General features: G+C 41.1%; 1 protein-coding gene across 1 annotated transcript in view; it reads right to left on the bottom strand.

The window, feature by feature from the left end:
• Nucleotides 1-2,878: 2,878 nt before the first annotated feature.
• LOC147709902 (uncharacterized) overlaps nt 2,879-19,917 on the bottom strand; it is an 87,666-nt gene continuing 70,627 nt past the window's right edge. Inside the window, exon 2 of the mRNA XM_086928343.1 lies at nt 2,879-10,065. Coding sequence (XP_086784469.1) covers nt 7,611-9,074 — 1,464 coding nt within the window. The 5' untranslated portion in view covers nt 9,075-10,065 and the 3' untranslated portion in view covers nt 2,879-7,610. The remainder of the gene's footprint in view (nt 10,066-19,917) is intronic.

Here is a 19,917-nt window from a genome sequence, read left to right as displayed (position 1 = left end):
ATGCAGAGTAATTCTGCTGTAAACCAATTAGTCAGCAGTCTCAAAACACCTCAGTTATCAGGTTTTATCCATCTAATGCAAGTGGTGTGTTGTAAATTCAATCGATCTTAGATCAAGTTGTGATTCCCAAAGGTAACAAACGCACCATGCTGTCTGTTCTAGTTTCTAATCCGGGTGGATTGTCAGAGGAAGCATTGAAAAACAGATGGATGAAGATGACAATTTTCAAATGGGTAATAAGTACTTAGTCATTGGAAGGCCTAAAGAGAAGAGTATTATCACTCAAACACAACCATTTTTCATAGTTTCAGAAGAATTGGTCATGGAAGGTGACTTATTATTCAAGGGGGGAAAGTGTATTCCTCCTGCTGGAATGTGAGGACGGATTTTGGACTTGGCTCACCAGTGACATCTGGGAATATCTTTAACGAAGAAACTGGTTAGGTCTGTTTTCTGGTGACCTGGATTGGATACAATGATATACCTCAGGCCTCAAAAAATCCTAAAAATGTTACTAGACAGGCAGGTCTACTGACTATAATCTACTCAACATAATTATAATGCTCTTGACCCATAAACTGGTTTCAAATTATGTGATCCTGGGCAAGTATTTTAATGCACTGAGACGCCATTTTCTTCTTTATCACATAAGAGAGAACCTTCAAATATGCGAGTTCAGCATGTCTGCTGTAGAGAAAACTATATTGTTTAATTTAATAGACTAAACATTTGCTCCATATATAATACAAATCTAGCCACAAATAGGATACAAATGACAGCTGATTTGCCTCAGTTCATTAACCGCATTGTCATCAGCGTGTGGGCAGGGATATTTCTCAAATCAGGTTTAAAAACTGTCACTTTTAATAAATACATAACTAAAATATAAAGTAGCATCACACTGTCATTTGCAATCAGCGCATTTTACATTGAAATGCCAACAGAATTTCCCACTGACATGTGGTTTTAAAACTATATAATGTACAATGGTTGGAAATCGAGTTTCTGCAAATATTTGTCATTTGAACATTAACAAGTAAAGTCTGATTTGTTTTGCTCCTATGTAAACCTTTGTTTGCATCACACTTATGAATCACAAAAAAAGTTATTTCATAATTCTTGATGTATTTTGAAATACTTGTATTATTTATTTACAAGCTGTTTAAATTTTGTGTTAGAAAAAAGACCTGACATTTTACAGGCTTTTGCTTCACAATTCTTGTCAGATAGCTCACTTGACGAAAAGCACTAACTATAATAGGAGAAAGAAAAGTAAACACAATTTTCCAGGAACAGATAACTGGCATTTGACCTCTGTCCTTGAACGGACAGCAAATGTGTCAAAACAAAAACAAGATTTATAGGTGTTCGTTATTGCGCATTCAGTTTCTGAATCAACAGAACACCTGTTTTTTCCAGCTTAACGGACCACTAAATGCTAAAAATAACTCTACCTGATAAAATCTCACTGGCAATTGCGAGTGGATTTTTCAAGGTCAGGACCTGCTGGTAATGGATTGCGGTGTGTGTTTGAAAAGTGATAAAATGCTCATAGTGTTTAATGATCTACTTAATCCGGTTTCCTGGTCGGTCTCACCTAGGGAGAAAGTGGCTTTTGATATATCTGGTCCTTTTAGCACTCTACCTCAGGAAGCAATTATCGCCCTGATCATGATTGACTATCATTCTAAGTAGCCAGAGGTTAGATTTGTGCCACAGATGACTTCTAAGGCTGTGGTTGAATTTTTTAGAGAAATATTTTCTCATGAATGTGGTCTTGAAGTGATGGTGACGGACAAAGGTTGGTCTTCTTTCTACATGCCATTCGGCAAGTTCTGAAAGGTCACCAAGGATAGCAATCTTCTTCAATCTTCTTCTTAGTGGGATCCAGGGCGCCCACTGCAGATGCCCCATTTACTCTAGCTGGGAGATATTCAGGGGCTGGTTTCCCATGCCCTCTTGTTATGGATGGTAATTTTAATTATTATGTAAGTGAGTTTATTTTCTTTGTATAACATGCTTTGTTTATCTATTGCATGTTAATAGGTTAGTGTTTGTTTAAGAGTGCCAAGTGTTCCACTGTAAATCTGTATTCTGGAACACTTGACTACATGTCCGTTATTAGAAGACATTGGATTAAACATTCCTGTTGTACTGTGCTGCTGTAAAATAAGCTATCATTTTTGTATACTCCTGTTTCGTCTTTACAATTCTGCTTTTTCCCTTCATAGCAACTGTCTGGGCCCTTATTCCAGCGATCTAAGTGTCATCCTGGGCAACCATGGACCTTGTTGTGGCACAGATCCACTCAGGTAACCCCAAAATATTCAAATGAGCCTTGAGCTCCACTTCCTTCCAGGTAGTCTGTGCTAGGTCAATACCACGCAAACAGTCCACAGGCATGGCAGGGCTCACTGCAAATTTCAGAAGACCTGAACCCCCCCACTCAAATGGAACAAGGGCCACTGGATACTGACCCTCTCCGTTGTCAGCCACCACAACCTGGTGGAATGCATTGGGTATCATGTGCTCTGGGGACGTCGGCTCACTCCTTACCATAGTCCTGCTGGCACCAGTGTGCCTCAGAGCCTCTGTTGCACAGATCCTGCTGGTAAAGCAGGTCTGTGTATTATAATGACAAGACGTCAGAATGTAGGGACTCCGTCTGTCTACAACATCAGTACCGGTCAGTCCAATCTGAGACTAGCTCATAGTGCCTCACCTGACCTCCTAACCATTCCACAGAAACAACTGATTTTGGCAACCTCGAACATGACACTCTGGTCCCCAAGGGAACCGTGGAAACAGATCTTACCACTTTCGCTGTTCACTCATGCATGCCCATGGTAGACACAAGAAATACAAAGTTTGTTTACAATACATTTATTGAAACTATCGTAGTCTAACAGGTAACAAATGTGCTGCGATTATTAGGCAAATTAGGATAAAACAAAGTAACCAGCATTATACAAAAAGAGGATAAATATCCGACCATGGCAAATTATCTATCTATCTAGATGTATCCTTACTCTTAGAGCACAGTGTTGGTGTTATTTGTAAGATCTCTGGGATTAGCCGAAGACCCTATACTTGATAGTGTAGTCTGGTGGTCAGCATCAAGAACATAAACTCAGCTTGCACAGGGCTGCATGTCAAGCACTGCAATCATTCCAGCACAGTCTTCATCGCCGGAATACTCCTTTCTGACCACCGAGAAGACAGGTTACATTTTATATAATAATAACTGCTGTGTTGGAAAATGCATCTGTGCAACAATGTTATGTCTAAGCATTAGAAGCTTTGGTTTAATTAATAATGTAAAAGAACACCCGATGTTGTTATGTATTCCGTCTAGCCTTGCATGAAATGTGCAGGCTGTATCCCAAGAAGAGCCACTAAATAACAAGCAACATGTACAGCATATTCCTAGAATAATGTCGCAAAAGCAAATATGTGACATACGACCAAGCAAAGCAGAGTTCGCCGAAAATGTGAAAATAAGGGACAACCACAGTGGGTCCAAAAGGGACATCACTACACTTCCATACCTTGCCCATTGACGGTGACCTATGGTAACCCCACTAAACTTCCCAGCATTAACTGAGACAAACTCCTCCCCCAGCACCATACTCACCACCCCTGGAACTTTTCCTCCAGTGGCAGGTTTTTCTCTTTTTGAACACTTGCCTGGGTAGGTTTTCTTCTGGTGGCCGGATTATGAATGGGAATTTTTCTCTTATTGGTTATTTTGGAGGCCTAAAGAGAATTCCTTATTTTTGTCTCCCGCTTCTTCTGTTCGGAACTCTAACCCCTTTTGGGAGTTCCCCTCAGAAGCCTTCTTGGATACTCTCATGCTGGTCCAGATGCCCGCCTCTTCAGCAAGCTTCCTGAGGTCAGAAAGCTTGGTATCAACCTGGTGTTGGCGCAACTCTAGATAACAAATACCAAGCAAGAGCTCCTTAAAAATCAAGTTGTACAGCCCTGAATACTCCTTAAACTTACTGCCCCTCACTCAGTCCTTCAGTGCCTTACAAGTATAATCCAAGAAATCCATCCAGGCTCGTGATGTGAGCGTGAGGCTAGCCTTGAACGATTGCCTATAGTTTTCAGGGCTCAACCCAAACTTACTAAGATGACCTTCATTACAGTGAAGAATGTCTGGTCCCCACTTCTAGTGTCATGAGTGTATCCCTCCCCACTGTGGATATGTACCGCCATAAACTACCACCCCAAGTCTCCTCTGGGACTTATTGCACTCTTATAGCCGCTTTATATATTTCAAAACACTTAGCTATATCATACCCTACCACATAGCCGGGCCCCAAGTCTTTGAGAATACGAATTCTGATTTCACTAGTGGACATTTTGGGATTGCTGTAGGGCTCTTATGTCCAGTTCATTTAGATTAAGCTCACGGGCAGTTTCTTCTCCTCAAGAGCTGCTTGCATTTTGGTAAGCTCCAGCTTGAGCCTCCTCTATTCCCTCCTGCCTTCCAGCTCCTGAGGACAGGTTCCTGGCAAATGAAATGTTGCTGCCTGCTCTAGGAGCACCAGCTGCGTTAGACCTAATGCTTGCTTCCCTCTCCTCAGCCAGTTCCAAGACATTATCTAGGCACCTCATCTTCCTCCATAATTTCCTGCTTCTCCTCTTCTGAGACCTTAGACCCTGTATCTTGGACCGCTTCCCAGGCTCTCAAAGCCTTCTGCAAATCCACCTTTGGGGTTTAGCCTTTCATAGACACTTGAAACTCCTTGCAAAACTCTTTACGCTGGGCCACAGTATAGGATTCTAACTTGGCCAGTTCAAAGTTAATTACTGCCGGTGCAGATGCTGCTTCTCCAGAGGTAGACATGGTTTAGCAAAACACTAAAAAGCCAATTGGGGGGAACTAAAAAATCTCAAATTGTCAGTATAGAGTTGTAGTGAACAATGAGTTACTTTATGGTATTGCACAAACACAAGTCCTATCCTCGCTGCTGATCACCATTGTTAGAAATGGGGCTTCTGCTTGGCTGAGGTACCCTCCATGTGGCAACCGCTATTGCACTTACCTCTCCAGTATCAGTCCCCTATGGGACCTGGTTCACTGCTGTGAATGATCCACATGCATTAGCCTGAAGCATATATACCTATGTCCTGATGATGATCCCTGGAACGTGTTTGTAAGGGATCAAAACTATGTTGATTGTACACACCTTGACACTGTCTTATGTATTATTCAAATAATTGTGCTATGGTGTTTATGTTCATATTAGCTTATTAAACTGCTTACTTGTCTCCTAGCAGTAAAGAATGGCTGAGCCTCTCTTTCCTCTTTTGTTTAAATTGTAAGTGTTTGTGTTTCAATTGATTTTTTCTTTAATAAAAATATATTAAAGTATTCTTGTCCGGATGGACAAACTACTACAGATCTCATTGCATTTCTATATTTTTTCCCTTTTTCACATCCTTGTTTTGTGAGGGACTGCTGTTTGTATAAAATATACGTACCCAAGGTCCCTGACCAATTCAAATTGGTTTCCCTTGTCTACTCATAACACTTTCCAAAAGTGGCATTTCTAAAATAGTAATGTTGAATCCATCTTTACCAGTAAGAAGCATTTACCATCAATATTTCAAATACATAAAACAGGGTACAGCTACTGCTTTCTAAACAGGAATTACAGCTTCAAAGTTTATTAAGGAATTCCTAATGTAAACTTATGAGAGAAGTAGGCCTTACAGTATTGAAAAACTAATTTGGGTGTTTGTCACTACCAGGACATGTATAGATAAAAAGTACATGTCCTAACTTTTACTTACACATCACCCTATGGCCTACCTTAGCAGCAACCTATATGTAGTAACAGGGAAATTCAAGGCTTGGCAAGTAGTTTTAAATGCCAAGTCGGAGTGGCAGTAAACTGCACACACAGGGCCTGCAATAACAGGCCTGAGACAGGTTTGAAAGGCTACTTGTGTGGGAGGCACAATCAGGGTTGCAGGCTTACCAGTAGCATTTAATTTACAGGCACTGGGTATATGATATACCACTTTACAAGGCACTTATAAGTACATTAAATATGCCAATTGTGTATATACCAATGACGATACTCAGATTGTAGTGGCGAATACAAATCAGCCGAGTACCATTGGAAAACAATTTCATGACTGTACGGCAGCAGTCAGCACCTGGATGAGCAGTAACTGCTTTAAACTGAATTTCAACATAACTGAGGGGAACTGTTCGAAAAGTATCCCTCTTTTTGGCCTCCGAGTTGGTGGCCAGAAGAGTTGGGCTATTTAACTAAGCTGATTGATAAAGATAAAAACTTTTGGAGTGATCGTACATAACAAGCTCTGCTTTTCTAGTTAGGTTGACGCTTTAACATCATCCACTTTTCTATTTTTAGAAAGATCGAAACAATCTTAGATTTTATTCCTCCTAACTCCCCAAAAAGTGTAACAACGACCTTTAAATATGGCCAGGCCAGACTACTGCAACAGCCTATATCTGAATTTACAGCAACATTTAACAAAACTGAAGGTGTTGCAAAATACTGCAGCAAGAGTACTCTCACACACCCACATTTACCTGGGGGAGAAATGTTATTTGAAAACTGCATTGGCTGCCAGTGAAAAGCAGGACAAATGTTTATGAACTGTGCATTGCTTACAAGACACTACATAACTTGGGATCCTCCTAATTCACTCACATGTTTAGGTGGTATATACCCATTAGGACACTTAGATCTGCCAATTCTAAATCCTTGGAAGTACCCAGGTTTAAAAAAGATGACTTGGGGAGGCAGAAGTTTCTTCACAGGAACTATTGTGGCATGGAATGAACTTTCTTTGAATATCCGTACGGTCACAAATGAAGAGCCTTGAAAACCAGGCTCTTCATTATTAGACAACAGCAAGGTCACTAGGAACCTATTAAGCCTAGATCAGGGAGCTAGTGCCAGGACACCTCAGGGTAAATGTGCGCTCTATAAATTCAATGAACATAGCATTACCATGTTTAGGGGAGAAGCATATGTATTTTAGCACTTGTCATCAGTGGTAAAATGCTCCGAGTCCTAAGACCAACATAAAGAATCAGCAAATAGAGGAGGTAAGCAGGAAAAGGTCTGGGGATAGACCACCCTAAGGCTGACAGGTCTAACATATGGTTTCTCCCCATGTGGATTTTTTGATGTCACATTAGATCGCTCTATTACACTCAAGGCAATTGAATGGTTTTTCCCCATGTGGATTTTCTGGTGTTGCAATAGCCCACATTTTGTCTTGAACGCCTTATCACATTCAGTACATTTATATGATGTTAGACTAGTGTGCAGTGTCTTATGTATTATTAGTCAATTCTAGTAAATGCTTTGCCACATTCAGCACATTTATATGGTTTCTACCCGGTGTGGATGTTTTGGTGTTGTGCTAGTTGTTGCCTTCCAAAGTAGGCCTTGTCACATTCTATGAATTCATAAGGTTTTTACCAGTGTGGATTTTCTGGTGTTGCACTAGGTTTTCATTTGAGATAAATTGTCACATTCAGAGCATTCATATAGTTTCTTGTCAGTGTTTAGTTTCTGATGATTCATTAAGCTTTGCTTGGTAACAAATGCTTTTTCTCATTCAGTGCATTCAAATGTTTTCACCCTAGTGTGGGTTTTTTGATGCACTGTCAACTGCGTCTTTCTAATGAATGCCTTCTCACATTCAGTACATTTAAATGGTTTCTCTGTAGTGTGGAATTTCTGATGAACCGTTAAGGATTCCTTTCTACTAAATGCCTTGCCACATTTAGCACATTCATATGGTTTCTCCCCAGTGTGGATTTTGTGATGTCTCATTAGGCCTGCCTTTAAACTGAATGCTTTATCACATTCACTACATTCATATGTTTTCTCACCAGTGTGGACTTTTTGGTGGATCAATAGCTGTTCCTTTTTAATGAATGCCTTGTCACATTCAGTACATTCATACGGTTTTTCCCCAGTGTGGAGTTTCTGGTGATTCATTAAGTTTTGCTTGCTAATTAATGCCTTGTCACATTCAGTACATTTATATATTTTTTGTCCCGTATGGACATGCTGATGTTGCATTAACAGTCTCTTTGTAACAAACGCCTTATCGCATTCACTACATTCATAGGGTTTCTCCTTGGTGTGAACCATCTGATGGAGTATTAGGTTATGCCTAGTAAAGAATGACTTAATGCATTCAGTACATTTATATGGTTTTACTCCTGTGTGGACTTTCTGGTGGTGCACAAGCCGTACCTTTCTAATAAAAGCCTTATCACATTCAGTACATTCATATGGTTTCTCCCCAGTGTGGATTTTCTGATGTAGCATTAGCTTTGCATTTGTAATAAACGCCTTGTTACATTCAGTACATTTATATGGTTTCACTCCTGCATGGATTTTCTGATGTCGTGTTAACTCTTTCCTTTTAATGAATGCCTTGCCACATTCAATACATTCATATGGTTTCCCCCCAGTGTGGACTTTCTGGTGCCACACAAGTCGATCCTTTTTAGAGTAGGCCTTATCGTATTCAGTACATTCATATGGTTTCTCACCTATGTGGAGTTTTTGAGGTTGCAATAAATGTTCTTTCAGTCTAAATGCCTTGTCAAGTTCTGTGCATTCATATGATTTATTACTAGTGTGGACTTTCTGATGAGATATTAGGTTTCTATTTGTAAAGGAAGACTTATCGCATTCAGTACTTTCATACGGTTTCTCCCCAGTGTGGACGTTCTTATGCTTCATTAGCTCTTCATTTGTAATGAACGCCTTGTCACATTCAGTACATATACATGATTTCTCTCTTGGATGGACTTTCTGATGTTGTATTAACTGTCCCTTTGTAATGAATGCCTTGTCACATTCAATACAATCATGTGGCTTCTCCTCAGTGTGCACTTTCTGGTGCTCCACTAGTGGATCCTTTCTAGAGTAGGCTTTGTTGCATTCTGTACTTTCATATGATTTCTCCTCAATGTGGATGTTCTGATGTTGCATTAGCTCTTCATTTGTAATGAACGCCTTGTCACATTCAGTACATACATATGGTTTTCTCTCCTGCATGGACTTTCTGATGTTTAATTAACTGCCCCTTTGTAAAGAATGTATTCTGACATTCAGTGCATTCATGTAGTTTGTCTCCTGTGAGGATTTTCTGATGTTTCATTAGTTTTCCCTTTCTAATGAATACCTTGTCATATTCATTGTTATCTTTTTGTTTCTCTCCAGTGTGGAGTTTCTGATGATTCATTATGTTTCCTTTTTAATGAAAGCCTTGTTGTATTCAGCACATTTATATGGTTTCTCACCAGTCTGGAGTTTTCGATGTTGCATTAAGATTGTCTTTTAAAGTCAATGCTGTGTCACATTCAGTGCATTCCAATGATTTCTCACCGGTGTGGAGCTTCTGATGTCGCCTAAAGCATTTCTTTAGAATGAAACCCTTGGCACAATTAAAACATTGGATGACTTCCGCTCTCTGTGTTCCGCCTGATGTATGTTTTGAAATCCTTTTTTTTAATAAAAAGTTTTCACATAAAAAATATGAATAAGAACTTTCCATTATGAGGATGGTGAATTAAAACCGATATCTCTTGTTCATCACTTCCTTATTGGATTCAATACATTTGCACAATCTTGGTAGCATTCCAATGTGCCAAAGTCAAGCATTTAAAATGTCATGCTTTTATAAATTTTTCCAGGAATGCTTTTGTTCATAGTGTGGTCGTGTATCTGTGTATAACACAACATAGTTTAGAGCTCCTTCAAAAGTTAAATGCTTTTAAATGTATTAGGCACAAATTGCCACTCCAAAGTGCAGTATTGGCAGTCAAATAAGATCACATCTCTTGGAAGCACTTCCAACATAGCAACAATTTTAGACCTTGCTTCTGTAGTTTTAGATTCTTTGTGCCCGAAAATTCATTCTTGAGACCTTATTGCTGCCATGGGAAGTTGCATTTACCTTAAACCTTGTAAAAACTGTTGTTACACACAATTTATTTCAAACACTTTAACGTTTGATCCATTTTCTTTCATGTCGTATTTGTTTTACCTGTTGGGGTGACAAAAACACATTTTGAAAGAGTTACAAGTTAATTCCACATATGTTTGAAACTGATATGAAGGCAAAATCAAATATACGCATAAAGGACATAAATGATGAAAGGATGTGTACAATAAAACTGTTTCAGCAGTTGAACTTCTTTATTTAAATTAACTGGTAGAACAAACCGCACTAAATATCAGTTGATCATGAAGGAGAGTGAAAGTCGGTCAGTCCTACATCCAACTGCCAAAAAGGACTGAAATTAACACTCTGCTCCCAACAGAACGAAGGCAGAGGGAAACCGACAGGGGTAGAAGCAATGTAACCACAATAAAACAACTAAAATTAGTATATATAACAATGTGTGGCCACTCTGATCCCATCTCTTCCACTACATGAAGTAGATAGGAGGTTCACATCTAGGAAACATACGTCTCTTACTACTCCATGATACTAATAAAAATTATAAAAGTAATGAAGATTAGAAGGAATGTCGCTCAGTGAATTTGCAAAAACATAATAGGGTTAAGTCTCAAGTAAAGAGACTATTCCTACCTTCTGCTATTTCATATAAAACAGTACAAGGAAATGAGGGGTGTTCCATAAATTCACCCCAATACATCCCACCCTATTTATTTATGTATGCCCATATGCCGCTTTATGTGCCACATGCAGCACACAGATAACATAACATAACATGTGTATTTGTAAAGAGCATGTTCACCCAGAGCTCTCTTGGCGCTGAATAACAGATGTTCATTGTTACCCAACTCAATTGTACTCTTTTTATCGACCTCAGATAGATGAAGGGCTGAGTGGACCCGCCGGAATTTGAACCTGTGGCCATGAGGTCGAACACAGGCCCCTGCAATTGACGCATTAGTCCACTGAGACACCAAACCCAAAACCACAGAGATATAGAGGAAAAAAACAGAGCAGTAATTGGGGAAGGAATAATAAACTAATATACAGAAGTAGCTTATTTTTAAAAATACCCTGCAAAGCGCAGGGCAGAACAACAACACAGGGAAACAATTCTCACAAATCAGTGAAGTCACTGACATATTAGAAGGTGCTGTGCATTTTAGAGTGAAAAGAGGAGGACCTATTATGAGACCACTGCCCACAAAGGTTGACTTTCCCCTAGCGTTTCACTGAAACTTAGACTATGCCTAAAACTTCTCTTTCCGTATAGTTTATTTATACATCTACAGATAACTGGTTTCATAATAAAGGTTATAATATTGCCTTAGTTAGGAAACTAAATGTATTAAAGTACATAAGAAGCATAGTATTTAAATAATAATACAAACAGATGAGTATAAATGGATTACAGATAGTGAATTATTGGCCCTTCAAGTTGGCCCTGGTGCTGCCCGCTTCTTAAGTGGTCTCATGCTTTACCCTTGCATGCTCTTCACTTTTACCATTTCTCTCAGAGGTTGTATGAATACATTCATTAGATGTTATCCAAAGGATTCACAATTTCTTCCATTAAACATATCCCTAAGATCCCCCAAGGCACTAAATATCTCTTTAATTTCACATGGTGATTTCTGGCACCAATGTTTGCCCAGATATCTCACACCTTCTCCAGTGTCACTGGCTCTAATGTTTGCTCAGGGATCTCACAACCTAATGTCAGACACATATGGTTTTGCCTAATCTCCTTATACGCTAGCCCCAGTCTCCCACGGTAATCATCGGCTTGCATTTTAATCTTGAGCTCTCAGCGCCCTATCCCTGTTTTTCCCAGTCTCTGGAGGGGCCAAAAAGGAAGGTCCAGAGGACGTGGATCTGGATATTAATTCCTATTGTAATAGATTAACTATGCTCAAGGCTCTGGACGTTTCCAGCCTCAAATTTGTTAAATGAAGATGGGAGTGTGAGCGTGTGCTTCTCTTTTCCTTGTAGTCCGGTTCAATCAAAAGGATGATTCCAATTTTGTGACACAAAACAATGATCATCAACACTTTATCATTTCAGTTGTGCAAATAATTCACTTTTTTAGAGAAATGGAACAGCCGACACGTGTTTCGCCCTTTGGGCGATTGTTAGCCAGGGCTTTCTCAAGGCTAATTGTTGTATTCAGTAGTCATGCGATCACAGGATTCATATATGCATTCATATTTGCTTGAGAGGACGAATATCAACATAAACATGTATTTAAGTCCATATCCTATCTGTGCAGGCGAAAGGGTCCTGAAATAATCCCATTTGCTGGATCGACACTAAACAGGATTACCTCAGGACCCTAACGCCTGTGTCGGCTGTTCCATTTCTCTAAAAAAGTGAATGGTTCTTCACAAATTAAATAATAAAGAGGCTGATGCCAGTAAAAAACTTTTTTCCACTCAAAATCGTTGATGATCATTGTTTTGTGTCACAAAATTGGAATTATCCTTTTGATGGAACCTGGCTACGAGGGAAAGAAAAATACACACTCACACCCTCACCTTCGGGAGGGGACCATTGCTGCTAAGGTTCCCCCTGAGCTCCACCTGTACTCTCTAATCTCAAAAAGTCGTCACTGGCTGCAATATCTCTCCCCAGTGTCACAAAGTCACCACTTGCTGGAATGTCTCCCTGGGATCCACGCCCCCTCTGATATCACATAGTGGCCACTGGTTTCAGCGTCTCTCTGACCTCCTACCTGCCCTCTCAGTATTGCAAAGTGAACATAATCTCTATTGTTCTTCCCAAGCTCCCCTGCACCCTCTGGTCTCTGATAGTCACGACTGGCTTTAATGTTCTCCATGTGCTGTCACTGTTGTGTTCAGACTCATTCAATGAACCCTACTCAAAGTTTATCATATGGGGCCTTTGGTTCTGTTGACCTCCTTGAGCTCCTCATGTCATGTCCAGCACACATAGAAACCAATACCTACAATGCTCCCCTGTCATCAATATTCTATGCCACACAACAAGAGGCTAACATTATGCATTCTCTTCCTCAGCTGCTACTTATAAAAGAACCATAGAGAACATAGGAACAATGTCAAAAAAACTACATCATGCAGTACAGTCACCCCTCTTTTCAGTGCTACTCCTCAGACACTTAAGTGTCCTTGCATTTGTGTTGTAAGAACCTACTGTTTTAGCTTGGTTAGGGGCATGTTTTATTTTTGGTAGTTAATTCTTATTATTGGCTATTCATCATGATGCGTTTAGTTTTGGAAGGGTCTTCTTTTGTTTTAACTTTTACAAATAACAGGGTGATTTCAGTTAGGATTGTGATATAGGAAAAGTTTCAATTTCCCAAACTTTTCCTTGAAAGCTTGCCATATTTCTTAATTACATGCAAACCATCCAATAAACAAATCACTCGGATTTGACAAGAGAAGCACATTGTCTGAACAATGCAGAAACTAAGCCAATTGTAATAAAAATGTGATAGCAAACCCGGTTGCTTATTATGTATTTACCTTTTGCAACCCCTATTTTATTTTGCGTACAGACCTATATACTACTAGATCAGTCCAACAAATCACAGGCAGTTGCAAAACAAGCTGCATAATTAATATTCATTAGGCAGATCACAATCTGCTACCCCCTATGATTAACTGCAATTACAGGGATGGTGCCTTCAAGAGACAGCAGACTGCATTCCCTGTGATTATATTTGAAAAAGGCAAAGTTTTTTTTAAGCAGCTCAAGTTCTTTAAAGGAAGTGGGCTGCTTAAAAAAAAGGGTTCCTTTTGGAAACCGTCAGTGAGAGCTGGCGGAGATTCTCTAGACTGTTGCCTACTCCCTCCAAAGCTCCCACCCCTGTAACAATGGGGACGGAGACAAAAGGAGACCTGTTAGACTTGCCATCCTTGACATGGTAGCCTCCCAAACCTTTTGGCTTTGCCCTTCCTCTTTTGCGGGATTCATTTTGTTGGCGTTAGGACTCTGTGTTCATTACCACTGCGCTAACGTGAGTGAGCAAACTCCTTGAAACAAGGTAGAATTGGCTTACACCTAATTGGCACATCTAATATAGCTTTATGGCCCGCTGCTGAGGGCTATACTGATTGTTAAAGACCCAGGACCAGAGTTATAGGCCTGAGCTGCAGGTGAGGGAGAGAGCCTTGAACAACTAGTATATTGGGCTATTGGAGCATTAAACCCACTAAGGATAGAATGGTATAAATTAAAAAGGGATAAACAAACACAAAAACATTGGGAAGGTGGGGCAAAAGGACTACACCACCCATTACAAACCCCGAGCTCCTTCATTGTCTCCAATGGAACTCTCAAAATTCTAATGTTCTAATTTACCTGCAAGTCCATTTTAAAATGGTATTGCGTGTACCTCGGGCCTGTAAATTAAATGCGACTCATGGGCCTGCAGCACCCCTTGTATCATCCACAAAAGTTGGCCTTTAAAACATGCCTCAAGGCTCCCACTGTAGCCTATATTGCAGTTTTAAACTGCAAACTGCTATTTCGACCTGGCAAAATAAATCTTTTAGAAAAAATGTGTGATACCTGACCTGACTTCTATGATGTTCTTCTCAATTCTGTTTTCTTTATTCGTATTTACTCCTGACAAAGGGTGTTGCACCCTAAATGCATTGGGTCACACGTCAAAAATGTTAATTATCAGTTTTTTGTATTGCAATGGCATCAATATTAATCTGCAAGCTTGGAGCAACATTTGTATCAGAAGTCTAAATTCAACATGTTTTGAAAAAATTGTGCACAACAGTGCAAGAATTATGACTAATTTAACTTGAAGATTTTGTATATCGACAAAAAGAAAATAATAATGATTATCATTGAAGACCTCTGGCATAAAGTTGAGCGTTTTGGTTTTCGTTCACCTGAGGTGAACTAACTTGTTGTAAAATAAATCTTTTGCCGGGACTAAACTTTTGGCGTTAATAAAAATAAGCCTCTAGGGGCTTATAGGGCAGGGCGCATTGTATTTAAAAAGGAAGAGATGTAAGTTAAAGTCATTTTTAACTGTTGTAAGGGCTATTGCTCCAATTGAAAACACGGGGTTACCTTATTACATTTAATAAGCGCTAACTTTGGATTGGGATGCAGACAGAGATCTGCTGTTTAAATTAAAAATAAAAGTAATTGAAAATCCTCTTCAATGATTAAGGTGTATTTTAAGTCACAATTCTAAAAATACCACTTTTAGAAAGCTTGCTATTTTGCCTAATCATTTATGCCTTTTAACAGCATCCTGTATCAAGGACCAGGAATAGCTTTGCTATTGTGGTTTGTGTATTGAATCATGTCAGACAGAGACACAAAAGGAGCCTAGTTGTTAATAGGATGGGCCAAACTGTTAGGGTGGCTCGGGGGAGCTGTGTTTCATCCCCCTTCAAAGAATCTTCCTACAGCGCACACAAAGGACACTCACACCAGCTATTTGTTACCCCAGACCTCTTAGAGCATTGACTGGGAAAGGGAAGACATTTCCAGACCTGGTTGTGGGGTAGGATATTGTGGAGGGGGCGAGGGGACAACACTAAGGCTGGTGCCAGGTATAAATATTGGACTTCTTGAGCCATACTTCAATACACTCCTGGACCTGCTGAGATTACAGAAGAAGGACTGGCTTGTCCCCCAGAAAACTGTCCTTCTGTTGAGGCCTACCTTGCTCTCCGAGAATAAAGTCTGGACCTGCTCCCTTCATCCCAGGCTAACCTGAGTGACTCCAAGGGTGAGTTGGCTGACCTCCTGGAACCCAAAATGCTCCAAAGGCCTCATTGTAAATGCCCAGCTGACCTGTTGCAGCTGGACCCTCAACTAGAACTGCCTGAGCCCTGCTAGATGGAGTCCCAAAAAGCGTCTGCCCATGGCTACCATCAGAGTGCACTCCTCTTCATAGAAAAGAAATAATGAAGTCTTGATCAATTTATTAATTTATTTATCTAAATTGGTTTGGGATTTTTCTTGTGGTTTACTTTATTACTGTCAGTGTGCTGCATAAATATTTTACAATGCCTCTAAGTTAAGCTCGACAGCTTTGTGCCAAGCTACCTGAGAGTTAAGCACAGGTTAATTTAGTGACATGTTTGGTTCACCCTGACAAGCATTGTGATTGAGTGGGGCTTTCACCCCCCTCAACATATAACCCAGTTTCTTACAACACAACTTTCCCTTTGCAAATCAGTTACCAGTGGAAGAACCAGCCAAAATCATGGGGACTATCCACTCTGGGGCTCCACCGGACCACTTCCCCCCACCACTTCTACAATATGGGTGCCTCCCCAATCAGGAAAGTACTCACTGCATCCTGAGCATCTCCATCACCACTGCCACGTTCCCCCAGGGCAGGAAACATGCAGCAGTAAACACAGACAAAGAAGCCTTCAGCAGACCCCAACAGATAGCAAACTACAACTTTTTCTCAATACTACTCTACCAGGCAAGGTCCTGGAGTAAGACATTGGCAAGCAACTCGCACTCTATCTCAATACACACCCACTAGCTCCTACACACCACATAATCCGGTTTCCAGCCCAATTAGAGAACAGAGAACGCCCTCATCGCAACAGGCTACATCAGAATGATCCTGAACTGAGGAGAAACAGCGACTCTCATTCTACTTGACTTCACAGCCGCCTTTGATGCGGTCTCTCAGTTCACCCTGATCAGAAGACTACATGAAATAGTCCTCCAAGTACATACCCTCAACTGGACCTGCTCCTTCCTTACAGGAAGAACAAAAAAGACAGCATGCCACCATATACAGTGGAATCCAAGAACCTCATCTGTGAAGTCCCCCACGGATCATCTCCAGTCTAACCTTATTTAACATCTACATTACCCCACTGGTCAACCTCATCAGATTGCATGCCATCAACAACCTTTCCAACATAGACAACACCCAACTCATGTGGTCCCTGTAGGACAAGAATCCGAGAGAAAAAAACTTTACCCCTGCATGAACACAGTAGCCACCAGGATGAGATACAACTCCCTCAAGCTCAACTCAGAGAAAAATTAAGTGGTGCTCTTTGGAAAGAGAATCTCTGCTTGGGACTCCAGCTGGTGGCAGGAAGACCTCGGTTCTACCCTACATCCAACGATAATTTTAGGAACTTAAGAATAATTTTAGACAACAAACCTGACATGATAGTCCAAGTAAATATAGTGACTGCACCGGTTTCCACATACTGAGGATGCTGCAAACATCTTTAAGTGGCTACCAGAGAATACTATAAACAAACAGTCACACAGGCCCTGATAACCAGCAGACTTGACCACATCAACACACTCCACGTATGAATCACGGAAAAGATCACAAACAGGCTCCAAAGCATCCAAACTACAGCAGCAAGACTAAACCTCAACCTACTTCACCACTCCCACATCTCAAGGAATTACAATGGCTACCTAGACACAAATGTGCTTAGTGCAAACTCCTCACACACACATACAAAACACTACACAACATAGGCCCCATCAAGCTCAACAGCCACGTACATCTCCACCAACCTCCCAGCTGCCTCTGCTCTATCGAACCTTCCCTTGCAGTCAATCAATCAATCAATCAATATGGATTTATAGCGCGCAACTTATCACCAGTGAGGGTCTCTAGGCACTGGGGAGGTGGTTTTTCACTGCTCCGGGCTATTTGTTAAACAGCTAGGTCATTAGACTTCTGAATTCTAATAGGGCTGTCGCCGATCAGAGGTTCAAGGAAAAGTAATTCCAGATTTTGGGTGGGAGAAGGAGCAGCCGTAGTCTCTGTGGATGGGGGGGGGGGGGGGGGCGAGGAGGAGGGAGGAGGAGCGGAGAAGTCTGATAGAAGTATACCCTCTGGTTGAGGTAAGCTGGGCCCTTGTTGTGGAGGGCTTTGTAGGTGTGGGTTGGGAGTTTAAAGAGGCAGCATTTGGTGATGGGGAGCCAGTATAGAGCTCTGAGGTGGGGGGACATGTGGGGTTGTCTTGGAAGGTCTAGAACGAGTCTTACTGCAGCATTCTGTATAGTTTGGAGCTTGTTTTGGACATAGGGCATTGTCATAGTCCAGGCAGCTGGTGACAAGGGTCTGGGTGATGGTGCTCCAGGTGTCTGCGGGAGTTATTTGAAGATTTTCTTCAACATCCAGAGGATGTAGAAGCCTACTGAGGTGACGGTGTTCCCCTGTCTTTTCATGGAAAAGTTGATGTCGAGAATAACGCCTGGGTTTTTCACATTCTATGTGGGCTCGGGAGGTGGGACTACTTCAGTGGGCCAGGAGGTGTGATCCCAGGAGGAGGCAGAGCTCCCAAAGATGAGTACTTCAGTTTTATATGTTTTCAGTTTCAGGCATTTGTTCTGCATCCAGCTGACTACATTTGGCATACACCTCTGGAAGTTGACTTGATGATGGCAGGGTCCGAGGAGAGGGATGGGATAAGTTGGGTATTGTCCGCATAGAATATGATGTTCATGTTGTGGGATTTGACCAAGGTGACTCGGTGGGCCATGTAAGTGTTGAACAGGGTGGAGCAGAGGGAGGAACCTTGGGGGATTCCGCAGATCATGTTTTTTGGAGCAGAGGCGAAGGGTGGGAGATGGATGATTTGGGTTCTTCAAGGGAAAAAGGAGGTGATCCATTTGAGGGCCTCTCCTTGGATGCCCATCTGGTGGAGGCCAAGGATGAGGGTGTGGTGAGATACGCTGTCAAAGGCCACATAGATGTCTAGGAGGATGAAGTCAGTAGTTTCACTCTTGTCCATGAGGGTGTAGTGTAGTTCCTATATTCCCAATAGGCTCTGCGCATTGGAATAACATAAACAGTAGTTTAGACGTAGGACTGAGGTCATCTGACTATGTTAGACTTAATTGTGTGTGCCAGCTAGCTCAGAGGTCACTAGAAACTTTCTCGAATGAAAAGGGAGGATTTAACTTCCCTGATTTAGACAAGAAGGGATTAGCTTCTGACATCCATGTAACATGACAACATTGTTCCCCCAGAAAAAGGAGTATATCTCGAGAGTCGTGTGAAAACAATAGATAGCTATTTCACTCAGTCAATTGTGCATGCTTAGTTTCACCAGAGTGCAGAGAAATAGAGAGACAGGCGTTTTCAATAAAATGTGTTATTTATTGAGCAGTCTTCTTTCTCATGCAAGAGTAATGAATTGCCACAATTGCAATATTTATTACAAAGTAAAGTGCGTACAGTAAAAGGAGTATTATGAAATAATACTGTAAAAGCATTGATATGGTTTCTGAGCCATATGATACTTTAAAATGTATAAAATATATACAATTACATACAATGATAAAAGTTGACTAAACGTACTCAACTGATGTTTCTAAATACGCCTACCCCGGTGTACCTGACCTAAGCCTATACGTGGGAAGGAGTAAGGGAGTTTTAAGTCAAGTTCGTTTTTGTCAAGAATCTGAATCAAGAATTCTCTAAGGATCTAATCAGCTCCGTACCTTGGTTTTAGAATGAAGGAGGTCTTGTATCTCGTTCTCAGGACTCGATCTCCCAGTAACCCGCAAGGGTGACTGGAAACACTGGAGCTGGATTTTCTCGGTAGGAGAAAAAGACAGCGTCTTTCTCAGTGCGTCAAATGGGAGGGACGGCTTCCTTCGGCACTCGCATCAGCTGGGCTCTGGATAAGTAGATAGCCTCTCAGCTCCAAACCACCGGGTGTTGCTTAAGGCAAGTGTTGGTATATTTATACCTGGAAGGTGCCGTGTTTGACGTAAGGTTGGACATAAGACGTCACTAAGAACTGTCACTAAGAACTGGCAGTTCTTTCAGGACTCTCAGGAGTTCTAGGACAAATCAAAACAGAAGCAGGGGGATTCCCGGGCTGCTGGAGGTTTGGTTTGTTTAAAGAACGCGTTGTACTTTCTAGGAGTCTAGGGAAGTAGCCTTTCCGTATTTGGACTGCATGGGCTATGACT

This window comes from Lissotriton vulgaris, chromosome 6 (assembly GCF_964263255.1).
Source record: "Lissotriton vulgaris chromosome 6, aLisVul1.2, whole genome shotgun sequence".
NCBI lineage: Eukaryota > Metazoa > Chordata > Amphibia > Caudata > Salamandridae > Lissotriton > Lissotriton vulgaris.
The sequence above is the reverse complement of the archived record's forward strand: the minus strand, read 5'-3'. Positions and strand labels throughout refer to the sequence as shown.